This window comes from Pelodiscus sinensis, unplaced genomic scaffold, assembly GCF_049634645.1.
Source record: "Pelodiscus sinensis isolate JC-2024 unplaced genomic scaffold, ASM4963464v1 ctg34, whole genome shotgun sequence".
NCBI lineage: Eukaryota > Metazoa > Chordata > Testudines > Trionychidae > Pelodiscus > Pelodiscus sinensis.
Window position 1 is genome coordinate 2,829,957 of NW_027465849.1, and position 17,402 is coordinate 2,847,358.

Below are 17,402 nucleotides of genomic sequence, written 5' to 3' on the forward strand. Positions count from 1 at the left end.
CTAAGAGGATGTTCCAGTCTAGAACCCCATTCCTGGATGTGCTAAAATCTCCAAGCTAGAGCCCATTGGTGTGTGAGTGCCAATGCAAAAAACACTTCCCTTCTCCGGTTGTTCTCTGGCCAAGAACACCATTCCCTGGCTTTGTCCAGTTCTGGGCTGCCCCTCTCCCCAAGTCTGCTCCAATCCAGAATTGCCACCCCCAGAGTGCGTATCATGATGTATTCTAAACCTTCATCCCCTGCCCTCTGTGTCCAGCTCCAAATAAGAACATGACCCCCATCCCTGGAACATCAATCTAGAACCCACAGTCACCAGAACACCACTCTAGAACCCACATCCACCCAGCATTCCAATCTAGAACCCAGCCTCCATCCCTGCAGAAGGCCGGGACAGGGGGAAAGGGAAGGTGGCTGGTGACTGTATCCTGGGGCTGGATCTGATGGGGGAGCCCTTTACTCAGATGGTGGGGCAGATTCCTGGGCATGGCCAATAGCCAAGGTGGGGCCATGGGGATCTCAGTGCATGGATTTCCATCAAGGGGGGCTGCTTTGGGCTTGTTCCATTCTGCGGGTGCCGCTTTTTGCCAAGTCTCTGCCTTGTGATTGCTGCCAATAAAGCTTGAGAGCATCCTGCGGCCTGACATCTCTGTCAGTTGCCAGGTCTCCCATCTCCATTTATATGCCTGGGGGTCTCACGTCATCCCGTGGGGGTGCTGAGTCTCCAAGGGCAGCCCCTTGTCAGGGCTGGTTCCCCTGCTGGCAGCCTATGGCACAGATTGAGTTGTACTGGGTCCAGGAGTTCCTCTCTCCACCTCTAGAACTCCCATCCCCACTCCCTGGGTGGGGATCCCCTGAGCAGACAGCCCGGATCCCCAGGGGTGGGGCACAGAGCTAGCAATGGGGGACAGAGGCCCCAGCCCCACGCTCTGCTCCCCTAGAAGACAGGAGCTGCGCCTGGGAACCAAACCCCCATTTTAGAGTTCCCAGAAGGCAGCTCCCCCCGCAAACTCCTTGACTCCCAGAAGGGACCCTCCCCGCCGGGCGAGACTGAGACGACTCTTCTGGTGTCAGGGATCGGAAAACTCTCCATTTACTCAGATAATCCTGAAATTTGCTGTGGTGCAAGAGGGGCTGGGGTTAGGTAAGTGACCCACCTTTGGAGCCCTTTCACCATGGGGTTCCCAAGGTACAGCCCGCCCATGACCAGCTTCTCTTAAGAAGTTCTATGGTGCAGTTGTGTTGCTCTGTCATGCTGTCGGCGTTGCTGCTGATCTCTGGACAGACTGTGAGGAAGCGGGGCACAAACCCTGAATTGGCTGGGAGCGCTGTAATTTCACTGCTCCGCTCCCCCCTGTGACAGCTCATGACCCTGTATAGTTGTGGGAGTCTCTCCGGTGCCACAGGACTACTCGCTGTATTTAAAGTTACAGACGAACATGGGTACCCCCTAAGACAAATATTCAGGTTACTCCCAGTCCCAAGGAATAAGTCCCTCATCGCAGGTCAGAGACACCTTCAATCTTACACCAAAGAAAAAGTTGGTAGACAGCTCCATAGTAAATGACATATGGAGTGATTAACAAGGAAAAGATACAGCAAAGTCAGGATTTGGTTGTCCCAGGACTGTGGGAAGTGCTGGGAATTTGATTGTTTCTCATAAAATGACAAGGGACTGGTCTGGTAGCAGGGATGGTTATACTGCAGAATGACCACATGGGGGCAGCAAGGAGTCAGAGATGGGCACCAGGACAGCTATAATGCCATAGGGCCAGCTGGGGCTCAGAGATGGAGAAAGAAACAGCTATCTACTGTATATTTCAGAGAGTGTGTCTGTGTGTCTGCATGGCCCAGCTGGGTCTGCTGCAGCTGCAGCAGCCATGGAGAGATGCTTCTTACCTGGCCCCAAGCTGCTGGGGTAAGAGAAGGTTGGGGTGGGCCTCTCTCTCTGGGCCAGCGTGCCTACTGAACCCCGCATCCCCAGGGCAATGATTTCAATGAAGAAAAACAAAACGTGTTTGAGTTAAGGACCCGAGCAACGCCGGATAAATCTAGTTAATATTAAGGCTGTGTGATGGGACATTGTCACAAGGGGGCGCTGTGATCCTGTTGATCATGCTGTATCACACTACCCATTTTGTTCAGTATTCACAGAACAAAAGAGTCTTTCACAGTATCTTAAATATACCTTTAACATGTTTTATTGCACTCAATTCAAGAGCACTATCTGTATATGTATATTTAGTATTAAGCAATTAAAACAGCATTAAAAACATTAAAAGGCCCCCACAAGCATTAAAAGGCATTAAATAAAATATTTAAATTGAATAATTAACAATTTACATCTAATCCTTAACCCAGGCTCACAGCAACACATCCACGAGAAGCACCAGAGTGCCCAGGGGCAGTTCCGGCTCCATGTTGCAGAGAGCTGTGGTGTCCTGAATGAGGGCAACCAGACCAAGCAGAGACAAAATGCTTTGTTGTCCCTCATCGAGGTAGGCAAGCAAGCAGGGAAAGCTGAGAGCTGGCTGTCCAGGAGGGTCCCTTTAAGCACAGGCCTCAGATAGCCTCAGGCAGAAGCCACACAAAGTAACTCCTGATCTGATACCCTGCTGGACCTGGTTCCAGCCGGCCTTAAATACGATTCAGCGTCCACTCAGTGTAGACGTGCTATTCCAAAATAGCAAAACGCTATTTCGAAATGCATTTTGTGTGTAGACGCATTATTTTGAATTAACTATTTATTTCTTAGATATTTCAAAATAATGCTGTAGTGGAGACATACCTTAAGTGCCATAGGACTACTCATTGTTTTGAAAGTTACAGACAAGCAGGGTGACCTCTCTGAGACTTTTTAATAGAACAACCCTTGCCTACTTGTCGGAGGATGTGGTGAAGGCCAGGACTTTAACAGGGTTCAGAAAAGAGCTAGATAGATTCCTGGAGGTTAGGTCCATCAATGGCTTGTTAGCCGGGATAGGCAGGAATGGTTCCCTAGCCTCTGTCAGGGGCTGGAAGTGGATGACAGGGGAAGGATCGTGTGAGGATTCCCTGTTGTGTTCCCTCCTCCTGGGGCATCTGGCAGTGGCCACTGTCGGCAGACAGGGCACTGGGCTAGATGGACCTTTGGTCTGACCCAGTGCAGCCGTTCTTATGTTCTTATGTTCAATTGATTAGTGATCTACCTACAGAATTGGAACGTCTTCAGGCTAGAAGGTGTGGAGCGCTGGCCTGATCTTCTGATCTGTGACCCTGTCATGGCTACCTTGGGACTCACTACAGGTAAAATGACCCTAGTGTGCAAGATGTACCAGGGATGTGTTGCTTCTTACCTAGGGACATTTATGGGGTGTGTGCGTAAGGAAATGGGGAGTGAAGCATGAGGCCTGGATGCAGGAGTTGTGCTCACAGCTGGGAGTTCGCTGAATACCGTCCATCTAAGGAGATGTCCTGCCCCGGCTCCAATATTTTGCATTCTCCTTCTGAGAGACAAACAGGTAACCACAAACGGGCCAGCAGACCGCAAGCTCCTGCAAACTGGGAGTGCTGGGGAAGTTAGCAATGAAGTGGCTACGCCATGGCTAAGCCGTTTGACCACATTTACATACAGGCATTAAGAAATAAGTGCTGCAAATCATGAATATTAATGCTTAATGCTTAACTATGAACACCGCAAACGCCTAATATGGATCGGGCCAGCCTTATTGTAATCAAGGATCCAATATGATTCACCACCCTGTATTACCATATGGAATGGTATAAAATACCGTCCCTGCGTCCTATTTTTTTGATTCGTTCGGTACCTGAGACAGTGTAAATGGAATCAGGACTCGCTTCGGATTGGCAGCGCTTTCCTCTCCTTCCGTCTCTGTCTCCAGCGGTCTCTGTAAGCAGTAAGTATGGGCCATGCAGGGCTGGGGGTATGAGCCAGGCAGGGACTCAGGAAAATGAGTTTATTCTAACCGTCGTGCGCAGGATGTTGCCTGTATCAAATAATGTGTCTGGAGGCACGTCGACACAGCAGGACTAACGCCGAAATGAGCTACGCAACTTGAGCTACGTCAATTGCGTAGCTGAAGTCGAAATAGCGTATTTTGGCTTTGGGCTCTGTCTACACAGCAGGATGCCCGAGAAAGAGCGCTCTTCCCCCGACTTTCCTAGTCAGCCGAGGGATGTAAATTAGACGTTTTGAAAGTGCAAATGAAGCGGAGATTTAAATATCCCACCCTTCATATGCATAATCACGGCGCGGCGCTGTTTTGAACCAGCGCCATGTCGAAAGTGAAACCGCGGTTTAGATGCAGATTTTCTGACAACGCTTTTTGGGAAGATCCTGTACTCCTCATTTTTTCATATTGAAATCCCCGCTTCATTTGCACATTCGAGACGTCTAATTTACATCCCTCTGCCGACAGAGGGGTGTCGTTCAGACGTCGCCTAGGTTGAAATAACTGCTTGCTGGGTAGAACGTACCCTGGGTGTGTTTCACCAGCTTCTCTGTTAACTTACAGCAGCTGCCTAGGAAAAGAACCTGTTATTGTCCTTGCCCCAAGAGAGAGCTTCATGCCCCTTCCTGCCCATGGAAATGCTGATGACTCCCCCAGTCCTCCACTGCCTGCTGCCCCATGGAGACCCATATGGTCCCTCTTCCACCTCTCCTGTCAGTAGCACAACAGGGGCTGGGGGATGTAGGTCGGGGGAGGGGCTCTGGGTTTGTGCCCAGGGCTGGGGGGCACTGACACTGCGGAGATGCCAGGACGGATGCTCAAGACCCGACTCCTTCTTCTCTGCCAGTATTCAAATATCCAACGTCCTGCTCTCTTCCCCCAAACCCTGGTGTCTGTGGCCCACAGCAACCACCCGACAGCCTCTCCTGTTTGACAATGTTCCCTCTATTAATTTTACCCACCCAATGTGCAGAATAAATTTTATTATGTGCACTTAGGTGCATGCACCACCAGTAAAAACACAGGCTGCTGGCTGTGGGCGCTCTGCTAATCAACTGGGGGGCATTGGAATCATCCCAGGTGACTGCCCAGGTGCTCAGCTTATGGGGAACACGGCGGTTGATTAGGACAGAAGTAGAGGGGCCTCACCCTTCCTGGCTGCAGTCCCCACATCTCTTCCCTCCTGCCCCTGTAGGCCCAGGGGAGTCCCCTCTGCATCCCACCTACCCTGCACGATGGAGCATCCGCAGAGTCGTCCCTACTCCCCATGTCCCCAGTGTCCTCGGGGTCCCTCGGTTATGCTGATAAGACGCACCCGGGAAAAGGCAATACGCCATGTTCACTGAGGACACAAAGGCGCACACGCACACACATCCTCTGCCATGGATGGTATAGTTATCAGCCAGTTGCTCTCATTAGCCCGGTGGGCTAATTGTGAGGGAAGAACCAGGTTCCTGTCTGGTAATGGCAGGACAAATCCGGCTCTTACGGGAAAGCCGCCCCCTTTTGTAATCACCGAATCCTAGAACACTAGGACGGGAAGGGGCCTCGAGAGGTCATCGAGTCCAGTCCCCTGCCCTCACGGCAGGACCAAGCACCGTCTAGGTCCGTGGTCACCAACCCATCGATTAGGAGGCGTTCAGGCCCCCCCCAATTCCTCCCACCCCCGGGAAGCCCCACTACCTCCCGCCAGTGACTATGGAGGTCGTGCTGGCTTCCCGTGGGGTGCACAGAAGTCCGGCAGCTGCGCGCCACTTCTGGGGTTTCTGGAAGTGCGCTGCCTGCTCCCCTCCTCCAGCTCTGTGGCGTGCTGGGGACTTGCTGCGCGGGGCGAGGGGGGAGGAAAGAGGAGTCCCTGGGAGAGGTGTGCAATGGGGCTTCCTTCCTCCACGGGGGGGGGGGTCAGCCCCGAGGGGGGTGCATGCGTGGGCTTCCCTGCTCCGCAGGAGGGTGAAGTCGGGCCCGGAGGCGTGCGACAGGGCTTCCCTCCTCGGGGGGGGGGGGGGGGGGGGATCCTGGGAGGAATTGGGGTTTTTTTTGCATCTCCCTTGTGTGGCCCCAGCTGACTTTTCTGTGGGTCAGTGACCCCGGATTCAAAACAGGTTCCCCACCCCTCTCAGAAATAAAGACAATGCAGAAACCTTTTGTGTTTGACACAGTATTTTATTTAAAAATGAAGCCTGGCCAACAAACCCCCAACTTGGGCCAAGCCCCCATCTGCCCACAGCATCATGACACTCCTGCACTCCCCCTTCCCCCAGACCCTACATCTGAGCGTATCATAGACTGGAACCCCCTGCCCTGAGCCCCTCACACACCCCAACCCAAATTCCTGAACCTTCATACCTGTGGCTTGCTTAGTACCCTAACCCTACATCTGACCCCAACACTGCCCGGCTTGGAGCCCCCTCCCCGAACCAGCGTCCCCTTCTCCACCTCCTCCTGCGTCCAGGTTTCCTCCCAGAGCTTGCACCTCTCACCCCTTCCCACACCCAAATCCCTCATTCCCACCCCGGAGCCTGCACATCCTGTCTCAACCCAGCGAGGGTCCGGCTAGACTGCAGGAGTTTTTCAGGATTCTGGAGATATCCCAGAAAAACTCTTCAGCATCCAAGGATGCATTTGTTCTTCCGTTTCTTTTAGTGGAAGAGCAAACAGGCTCTTTCGGTCACCCCTATATTCCTCTTTCCACAAGGAATAAGGGGGCTTCCAAAAGAAGGGTTTTTCTGACATTTGGTCCAGTCTAGACAGGCCAAATGTTGGAAAAACCTCTTCCTCCAGAAGAATTTAAAAAAAAAAAGCAGCAGTGTAAGGGTTGGGGTCACAGGCTGGTCTCAGCCCCTTGTGTTAATCCAGAATCAGTCCTGTTTGCACTGGGGGCAGGGCGGGGTTCTGATCTCAGCCCCTTGTGTTAATCCAGAGTCACTCCTGTTTGCACTGGGGGCAGGGTGGGGTTCTGATCTCAGCCCCTTGTGTTAATCCAGAATCAGTCCTGTTTGCACTGGGAGCGGGGCAGAGTTCTGATCTCCGCCCACCCCTAGATACCTTTCCACAGTATCCTTCCTAGACAGTCACTTCTCATTCTGTGTGTGTGACAGGGATTGTTCCTTCCTAAGTGGAGCACTTTGCATTTGTCCTTATTAAAATTCATCCATTTACCTCAGACCATTTTTCCAGTTTGTCCAGATCATTATGAATTATGACCCATCCTCCAAAGAACTTGCAACCCCTCCCAGCTTGGTATCATCTGCAAACTTATTAAGCATCCTCTCTATGCCATTATCCAAATTGTTGAAGATATTGAACAGAACGGCTGTGTCTAGACTGGCAAGTTTTTCCGGAAAATCAGCCGCTTTTCCAGAAAGACTTGCAAGCTGTCTACACTGGCCTCTTGAATTTCCGGAAAAGCACTGACGATCTCATGTAAGATCGTCAGTGATTTTCCGGAAATACTATGCTGCTCCCGTTCGGGCAAAAGTCGTTTTCCGAAAGACTTTTGCACAAAAGGGCCAGTGTAGACATCATAGTGCTGTTTTCCGCAAAAAAGCCCCGATCACGAAAATGGCGATCGGGGCTTTTTTGCGGAAAAGTGCGTCTAGATTGGCCACGGACGCTTTTCCGCAAAAAGTGCTTTTCCAGAAAAGCGTCCTGCCAATCTAGACGCGCTTTTCCGAAAATGCTTTTAACGGAAAACTTTTCAGTTAAAAGCATTTCCGGAAAATCATGCCAGTGTAGACATAGCCAATAGGTCCCAAAACAGACCCTTACAGTATCTCACTTGTTATGCCTCTCCAGCAGGATTGTGAACCCTTAATAACTACTCTCGGAAAACGGTTTTCCAGCCAGTTAGGCACCCACCTTATAGTAGCCCCATGTAAGTTGTATTTGCCTAATTTATTGATAAGAAGATCACGCCAGACCATATCAAATGCCTTACTAAAGTCCAGGTATACCACGTCCACCTCTTTTCTCTTACCTGCAAGACTTGTTATCCTATCAAAGAAAGTTTTCATGGTCATTCCCCATTAGATAGGTGGGTGTTGCATGGTCAGGCTGTTTTTCTGATGGATGTGTGTTTCCGTGGTTGTTCTTCTTTCACCTTCTCTTCTTTATTCTGCCAGGCTAAGCTGGCATGAATATCTTGTTCCTATTGACAAAAGCTCACCCTTTCCCGCAGGCTAGATCTACACTGCAACACTATTTTGGGATACTGGAGTCTCCCGAAAGAGCTATCCCAAACTACCCAGCAGCCTGTTATTTCAGGCTCGCTATTCCTCCGACCCTGTAAGCCTCATTCCACGAGGAGTAAGGGGGTTTCAGAACAGCGCTTTATTTCAAAATTGACAAAATAAATGATTTTGAAATGGCATCAAAATAAGATACACAATTTGCGTCGCTTAAATTGTGCCGCTTATTTTGAGTTGCAGCACTGTGTTGATGCACCCTCTGTCCTGGGTTGCCAATCTGCCCTCTGTTGTTACGCATTCTAGTCTGTTGTTCAGTATCCCTGGTTCATAGACTCATGTAATCCCAGGGCTGGAAGAGACCTCAGGAGTCATCGAGTCCAGCCCCCTGCCCAAAGCAGGACCAATCCCAACTCAATCATCCCAGCCAGGGCTTTGTCAAGCCGAGACTTAAAAACCTCTAGGGATGGAGATTCCACCCTCTCCCTAGGGAACCCATCCCAGCGCTTCCCCACCCTCCTAGGCTGTGTCTAGACTGCAGGGTTTTTTCGAAAAAAGTAGCCTTTTTTTGAAAAAACTTCACCTGTGTCTAGACTACAGCCGCGTTCTTTCGAAATTAAATCAAAAGAACGCGGCTTTTCTTTCGATGGCGGTACTCCTCATTTCACGAGGAAGAACGCCTTTTTTGGAAAGTGCTCTTTCGAAAAAAGGCGTTCTTGAATGCAAACAGGGTTTTTTCGAAAAAGAGCATCCAGACTGCCTGGGTGCTCTCTTTCGAAAAAGCGGCTTGCTTTTTTGAAAGTACTGCTTGCAGTCTAGATGCTCTTTTTCCAAAGAGGCTTTTTCGAAAGTATCTTTCGAAAAAGCCTCTTTCGAAAGAGGCTTGCAGTCTAGACGTAGCCCTAGGGAAAAAGTTTTTCCTAATGTCCAACCTACACCTCTCCCACTGTAACTTGAGACCATTGCTCCTTGTTCTGCCATCCGTCACTACTGTGAACAGCCTCTCTCCATCCTCTTTGGAACCTCCCTTCAGGAAGTTGAAGGCTGCTTTCAAATCCCCCTCCCCCCCCCCGACACTCTTCTCTTCTGTAGACTAAATAAGCCCAAATCCCTCAGCCTCTCCTTGTAGGTCATATGCTCCAGCCCCCTCATCACTTTGGTTGCTCTCCACTGGACCCTCTCCAATGCATCCACATCCTTTCTGTAGTGGGGGGCCCAGAACTGGACACAATACTGCAGATGTGGCCTCCCCAGAGTCGAATAAAGAGGAATAATCACTTCTCTGGATCAGCTGCTAGAAGTGGACCTCATCTTCCCTCACTGAATTAACCTTGTTATCTCTAGCCTTACTCTTGCCTAAATATTTATGCCTGCCTCTGGAAATTTCCACTACATGCCTCTGATGAAATGGGACTTTGCCTACAAAAGCTTAGGGTCCAATAAATCTGTTATATGTCTACACTACAGTGCTAATTCAAACTAACTTATTTCGATTTAGTTAATTCGAAATAACGCATCTAGACCCAAAAACTAATTCGAACTAGCGTTTTGCTAATTCGAACTAGCGCGTCCACGCTGATTGGACACTGGGTCGCATTTAAGGGCAGCTGAAACCGGTCCCGGCAGGGCATCAGGTCAGTAGTTGCTTTGTGTGGCTGCTGTCTGAGGCTATCTGAGGCTCGTGCTTAAAGGGACCCCCCTGGACAGCTGGTTCTCAGCTTTTCCCCTTGCTTGCCAACCTCGCCGAGGGACAGCAAAGCGTTTTCCTCTCCGCCTCCTGTGTCAGTGGTTCCCATTGGGGACGCCGCTGCAGTCGGCACCATGGAGCCAGAGCTTGCCTTGGGCATTCTGCTCCAGTTTTTGGACTTGCTACTGCAAGCCTGCCAGCAATGGCTGGAGGCTGCCTGGCACCATCTGGTGCACGTCAGCCCCCTGCCTCTCCCCCTGGCCTCCCTGGGGGCCATGGAAGAGCTGCAGTAGTGCCCGGACACTAGAGTGCCCCGCCGCATCTGGCGTCTGGACACCAGCAGTGACTGGTGGGACCTCATCATCCTGGAGCGCTGGGGAGACCAACAGTGGACCCAGAACTTCAGAATGAAGAAGGACACCTTCCTGGAGCTCTGCGAGTGGCTCGCCCCTGAACTGCAGTGATGGGACACTCGCATGAGGCCCGCCATCCCCCTCCAGAAGTGTGTGGCCATCGCCCTCTGGAAGATCTCCACACTGGACAGCTACCGATCCGTCGGGAACCAGTTCGGCGTGGGGAAATCCACCATCAGAGCAGTGCTCATGCAGGTACGGCACTCACCAGCCACTGGGCTGGGGGGCCAAGGGGGCTGCAAGGAGGGGATGGGCCGCCCCAGGAAAAATGGGGAGGGGGAAGGAGGCGAAAGTGCCCCACACGGGAGGGTTCGGGCTGTCCCAGCTGTACTACACACTGCCCACAGCGGCCAGGATCACAGCTGGGGTTGCATCGGGGACGCGGGGCACTGCCAGGGAACGAACACTCCCCTGCCACCCGGGCACCCCAGTGATTCACGGTTTGCTGTGTCTCTCTGCAGGTGGTCAAGGCCATCAACAGGATGCTTCTCTGCAGGGTGGTCTGCCTCACTGACCCGGATGCCGTCATCCGGGCGTTCGGCGCCCTCAGCTTCCCCAACTGCGGGGGGGCCATCGATGGATGCATATCCCCATCTGTGCCCCAGAACACCAGGCCTTCCAGTACATCAACCGGAAGGGGTACTTCTCCGTCCCCCTGCAGGCCGTGTCTGACCACAGGGGCCAGTTCACGGACATTAATGTGGGCTGGTCTGGCAAGGCACACAATGCCAGGGTGTACTGGAACTCCTCCGTGTGCCAGAGGCTGCAGGCTGGGACCTTCTTCCCCGACCGCCACATCAGGGTCGGGGACGTAGACATGTCCGTGTGCCTGGTGGGGAATGTGGCCTACCCCCTACAGCCCTGGCTAATTAAGCCCTACATGGGACACCTCAACCCCTCCAGGCAGGCCTTCAATGCCAGGCTCACCAGGGCCCGCATTGTGGTGGATGGGGCCTTCGGATGCCTGAAACCCCGATTCCAGTGCCTCCTCACCCGCCTCGACCTCGCCGACCACAATATCCCTCCCGTGGTGGCAGCATGTTGTGTGCTGCACAATTTGTGCGAGCAGAAGGGGGAGGCTTTCCTGCCAGCCTGGATGGCTGAGGCTGACCGCATGGCTGGCCAGTACGCGCGGCCCCGCACCGCCGCCATCCGGGAGGCCCAGCGGGGGGCCGTCCAGATCCAGGAAGACCTGTGGGAGAGCTTCCAGGTGGAGGAGGACTGAACTCTCCCTGCATGCCCCACTGGGGCCTTCTTCCACCCTCCCCCACTTCCCCTTTCCCCTCCCTAACCCTTCTTCCTAATGTAAAATAAAAACACCTGTTTTGCCAGAAAAACCTCTATTTATTTTACATAACTGGGGTTGGGGGAGGGAGGGAAAGGGGAGGGGGAAACCTGGGAGGAGGGAGCTAGAAGGGGGAGGAAAGGAAGGGAAAGCTCAGGGTTGGGGGTCCTGCTGGCTCTGCCGTCTCGCAGCACTGCGCGTGTGGGGGCATTGGGGGGGGAGCGGATGTGGAGGGTGGGGCAGGAGGGATGGGGGATGCGGAGGAAGCAGGAGGGGGCGCAGGGGTGGGAGGAGGAGTGAGAGCTGGGGCGGCTGCAGGAGTTGGAGCAGGAGGAGGCAGGAACCTGTCAACCAGGGTCTGGAGGTGACCTTGGAGGGCACGGCTCTGCTCCTTCAGCACCTCCACACTCCGCTGCCGCAGCCACAGATCCTCCCGGACCCAGTGCTCCTGGGTGCGGAGCTGGTGTTCAAGTAGCCGCAGGTGCCACCACTGGTAGTCTTCCAGGTTCCTGGCGCGCCTGCTGGCCCGGGCGCGGGCGGCTGTTGCAGGTGGAGTGGTGCACCCTGCAGTCCCAGGTGCTGCAGCTGTGGTGAAACAAGAGCAGTGGTCAGTTCTCCCTGGGGACACAGTGGGTGAAACCCAGCCCCCCTCTGCAAGGCCAGGGCCCCTGCATGATACCCAGCTGCTGCTCCATGGTGAGCAAGGCCCAGGCGCATGGTCCCTGGGCTCCCTCTCCACCCAGCCCCATACACATAAGGAAAGCATGATGGCACTCACATGTGGAGCCCTCCCCGGCCTCGGAGGACACAACCGATGTGCTCTGTAGGATGCCTCGGGGGTCCTGGGTCCTGGGCAGTCTCCCTGCAGGCTCCTGGCTCTCAGCATCCTCTTCCTCCTCCGTGTTCAGGACGGGTCCCTCTGCCCCGGGGTCGATCACCACCCAGGGGGCATGGACTGCATGAGCCCCCAGGATGTGGTCCAGGGCCTCATAATGAGGGCATGCCTCTGGGTCAGCCCCTGGCTGGGAGGCCCGGGAGTAGGCCTGCCGCAAGTCTTTAATCTTGCAGCAGACCTGATCCTGGGTCCACATGTGGCCTCTGGTGGCCAGGTTGTCAGCCATGCGGCAGTAGATGGCCGCATTCCTGTGGCTAGTGCAGAGATTGTGGACGTTGGAGGCCTCCCCCCAAACCTCGATGAGGTCTACAATCTCTGCACTAGACCAGGCAGGCGCCCACCTCTTGCGGCCCCGGGCAGGCTCCTGGGAGCCGCCAGCCTGGTCCTTGGAAGAGGTGGAGGGCTGGGGGGCAGCGGGTGGCTGGCTCATCCCATGTCAGGTGCAGGGTATACTTGCTGGGTGCTGGCAGGCTTGCAACTGGTACGAGCACCATCGCCAGACCGTGCCCCTTTAAGGGCTCCGGGGCCGGGATGGGGGCAGAAGAGTTTCCCTGGTTTGGCCCAGAGTGGCCACCAGGGCAACCTGGGAAGGGCTAGCCTCCCGCTAATTCCAATTAAGTGGCTACACAGCCCTTAATTCAAACTTCTTAATTCGAACTAGGCGTTAGTCCTCGTAGAATGAGGTTCTTCTAGTTCAAATTAAGCGCTCAGCTTTTTCGAATTAAATTAAATTCGAAATAGCGGTTTGTATGTGTAGCCCCTATTAAAGTTAATTCGAATTCGACTGTTAGTTCGAATTAACTTTGTAGTGTAGACATACCCTGAGTCTATAAGGTGCTACAGGACTCCTCCTCGTTTCTCTAGATCTATTGGCAATGCTCCTCCTAATGTATCCTACCATGCCATTAACTCTCTTGGCTACAAGGCCCCACTGTTGACACATATCCAGCTTCTCATCCGCTGTAACCCCCAGGTCCTTTTCTGCAGAACTGCTACTTAGCGAGTCGGTCCCCAGCCTGTAACAACGCTTGGGATTCTTCTGCCCCAAGGGCAGGACTCTACACTTGTCCTTCTTGAACCTCATCAGATTTCTTTTGGCCCAATCCTCCAATTTGTTCAGGTCACTCTGGACCCTATCCCTGCCCTCCAGCATATCTACTTATCTACCCCTAACTTAGTGTCATCTGCAAACTTGCTCAGGGTGCAATCCATCCCCTCATCTGAGTTATTAATACAAATGTTGAACAAAACCAGTCCTAGAACAGATCTTTGGGGCATCCCACTTGAAACTGACCACCAGCCAGATGTTGAGCCCTTGATCACTACCTGTTGGGCCCGACAATCTAGCCAGCTTTCTATCCATCTTACAGTCCATTTATCCAAACCATGCTCCCTTAAATTACTGGCAAGAATATTGTGGGAGACCGTATCAAAAGCTTTGCTAAAGTCAAGGTATATCACATCCACTGTCTTCTCCATGTCCACAGAGCCAGTTACTTCATCATAGAAGCTAATCAGATTGGCCAGGCATGACTTGTCCTTGGTGAATCCATGCTGACTATTCCTGATCACTTTCCCCACTTCCAAGTGCTTCAAAATAGATTTCTTGAGGATCCCATCTATGATTTTTCCGGGGAAAGAAGTAAGGCTGGCTGGTCTGTAATTCCCTGCATTGTCCTTCTCTGTTTTAAAGATGGGTACTACATTTACCTTTTTCTGATCATCCGGGATCTCTCCCGATTTCCGTGAGTTTTTAAAGATAATGGTTTTCACTGGTGTCCTTCATCCATACCGCTCACATATTCCTTACTCTCCCACACAACAAATACAAAAACAAGAATTATAAGTTTTTTTTTTTTTAAAAAAGCAAATCATTTTATGTTTCCACTATATTCTATGATAATATCTACTTAAAAAGTAAAAACAAAATAATCAAAACCTATTTATGCAATACTTCTCAATCAAAGAATTCTAACTCATTTCTATAACAGCAACTACAACAATCTAAAGCTATTTCTACTTCAAAGAAATTAAAAAAAACATATTCAAACTTGGTACATTAAAACTTGAATGCTTAAAATATCATTACAAATAAGAAATAGGATTTTTTTCTACTAGACCTCTGCCTCCCATTCCTGTCAATAGCACGGCAGGGCTTGGGGGATGTGGGTTGAGGGTGTGTCTGGGTTTGTGCCCAGTGTCTGAGGGCACTGACACTGAGGGGTCTGTGCAGGTGCCAGGACGGATGGCCAGGGCTGGACTCCTGCTGCTGCCCCTTCTCCTCTGCTTCGGGCCAGAGACCACCGGGAGCATCGGGCTGGCTGCTCTCAGAGTGATCGTGGATCATGTTAATCTGTGAGTGACCATCTTGGCGTAGGGAATGGCCCTGGCTGTGTCCCTCCAGCTGGCAGGCTGCCCCAAGGGGTTAGGGGGCCCTACGGTACTTGGCTCTACCCAGACGCCACCTGAGAGCAGGGGGCTGCTACCATGCCAGGCTCCAGAGACACCGAAATGAGGGTCAAGAGCACCCAGCCTGGCAGGGATGCCCCGCCCCCTGCGTTAGCTCATGCCCCGCCTCCATTCTAGGGGTGATCCTGGCCGTTCTTATATTCCTTCTGGGGAATGTGGGGGGAGAAGGAGCCTGGAGCCGGGATGTTTTCTTTAGGGGCTATTCCTCCTTCTCCTCCTTTTGCTTGGCACCTGCCGGCTCACATGGTGACCTCTGGCCCCTCTGTGTCGTGCTCTTTCAGGAATGGGGGAGTTAACAAGCAATACGCCTTCGCGGCCACACTGCCCCACGGCATCTGCAGAAACCCCCAGGATGTGTCCACCTTTCTGCCCCTGACCCAGCTGGCAGAAATGAGACGGAGCATTCGCCAGTTTGGAGACCTGTACAACCCGCCCCATGGGAACATCGTGGCCGCCCGGCCGAAGAACGTGGTCACCCCCCAGAGGAACTACACAGAGCACAGCGAGTGGCGCCTGCTCTCCGGCACAAGGAGTCTCGTGGCCCAGCTGAAAAACAGGACCTACGGCCAGAACAGCTGCCTGATCTTATTCAGCTTCAACTCGCCCTGCTCCACCAAGTGCCTGCGCCAGGCCGGGCGGGACAACATTGTGCAGATGACCAGCGACGCCTTCCGCCCCCTCGACAACAACTACAAGGCCTTCGTCTTCCAGCAAATCTTCGACTACGACCTGAAGCCGGAAGTGACCTGCCAGGCTCTTCTGTACGCCTGGCACCGGCTGCGCGACGTCTCCTTGCTGCGCTGTGACAACAACGGCTGCAGGGACTGTGCGGCGGCGGCACCTCAGAACAACCTCTGCCTGACAGGGAAGAGGTAAATGATGGAGCAGAACCGGGAACCTATCACCTGCTAAGATACCATAAATTACTATATATAGCCTGCGAGTTAAACCCTTTTTTACAAACCCCGCCCCGCAGCGTATACGTGTCCATGTCTTATATAAATCGATTTTTACTCCAGGAGCATCAGTTCCCCTAAGTGGCTCTGCCCCCCATTAGAACTGATGAGCTTCCAGCGCGTCTGCGCTGCGCTTTGCATTCCCCCCACACAGAGGAGGGTGGGTGGTGCCTGGTTGCGGCTGTGCAGGGCACAAGTGTGGCTCTCCTCCGGCAGGCCGGCCAGCTCGCCGACAGCAGGATGGCCGTGGCCTTGTGTCTGCTCTCTACGCACTGCTGCTCAAGTGCCTGGGGCTGCTGTAGAAGTCTCTCTGGGTTATACACGTCCGCGGGTAGTCTATAATATTTTTTACACGGGATAGAAAAATCTCCGGTAATACAAGGGTGCGGGTTATATATGGATGCGGGTTGTATACGCTAATTTAAGGTATATCTTTCCTTTACTCTCCTATCCTTTTCTTGATATATTTAATAGTATGCCAGTAGTGCAAGGCCAGCAGGACCTCATGTATCCTGTATGAATCAGGCTTAGCAAGAGCGGTGTGATAAGTACAGGGCTAAGACTGATTTCTTTTTTGTGTGTGTGTTTTTCTTGACAGATGCATTGCGAAAGGGTTGTGAAAGGCCTTTGCAAGTAAACTTACAGTTGATTCGTGGCCATTACCCAGCAGCGTGCGAATAAACATAAATCAAATCTGCGAAGTGCAGCAAAACTTTAGAGAACAGCTTTCCTAGTACCTAACTGCAACATTTCTAGCCCTTTTCTTTGTTTTGGGAATCAGTCCAAGAATCATAGAATACTAGAACTGGAAGGGATCACAAGAGGTCATTGAGTCAAGTCCCCTGTCCTCATGGCAAGACCCAGTACCATCTAGATCAGTGTTTCTCAACCAGTGGTATGAGTACCTTAAGGGGTACTCGAGAGAAGTCTGGGGGGAGGGTAAGTCAACACAACTGAAATGTGGAGACAACTGAATTTTTGTTGTAAGTTTTGCAGCGCTTTATTATTTTTGTACTTTTTACACCCAAAAATGTCATCGCCCGCCCGGCTACGATTGAGTTGTTTAAACAAATGTGTTGCAACAGTAGAAAAAAAATGTGTGTGTGAAAACTATAGGTAGTGGGGGTACTAAAAATCTTTTTGAAGGAATACTTTATAAAAAACGGTTGAGAAACACTGATCTAGCCCATCCCTGACAGGTGTTTGTCTAACCTGCTCTTAAATATCTCCAGGGTTGGTGATTCCACAACCTCCCTAGGCAACTTATTCCAGTGTTTAACCACCCTGGCAGGCAGGAAGTTTTTCCTAATGTCCAACCTAAACTTCCCTTGCTGCAGTTTAAGCCGATTGCTTCTTGCCCTGTCCTCGGAGGCTTTGGGCTTGTTCCATTCTGCGGGTGCCGCTTTTTGCCAAGTCTCTGCCTTGCGATTGCTGCCAATAAAGCTTGAGAGCATCCTGCAGCCTCATGTCTCTGTGTGTCCAGGTCTCCCATCTCTGTCCATATGCTGGGGGGGGGGTCTCATCTCATCCCCTGGGGGTGCTGGGTTTCCAAGGGCAGCCCCTTATC

At 52.3% G+C, this 17,402-nt stretch overlaps 1 protein-coding gene across 1 annotated transcript; it reads right to left on the reverse strand.

Moving 5' to 3' along the window:
• Positions 1-11,567: 11,567 nt before the first annotated feature.
• Positions 11,568-15,301, reverse strand: LOC142823853 (uncharacterized). The gene is made up of 2 exons (XM_075915494.1): positions 12,294-15,301; positions 11,568-12,100 (listed from the first exon to the last, which is right to left on the reverse strand). Exons 1-2 carry the CDS (start codon positions 12,838-12,840, stop codon positions 11,640-11,642), a joined length of 1,008 nt encoding a protein of 335 aa, XP_075771609.1. The 5' UTR covers positions 12,841-15,301; the 3' UTR covers positions 11,568-11,639.
• Between the last annotated feature and the right edge of the window lie 2,101 nt (positions 15,302-17,402).

Bases quoted from the DNA above. Each gene is read 5' to 3' on its own strand.
- LOC142823853 (XM_075915494.1), bottom strand. From the start codon at position 12,840: ATGAGCCAGCCACCCGCTGCCCCCCAGCCCTCCACCTCTTCCAAGGAC. The intron at 12,101-12,293 runs GTGAGTGCCATC...GTTTCACCACAG, and splicing joins GGCCGGGGAGGGCTCCACAT to CTGCAGCACCTGGGACTGCA.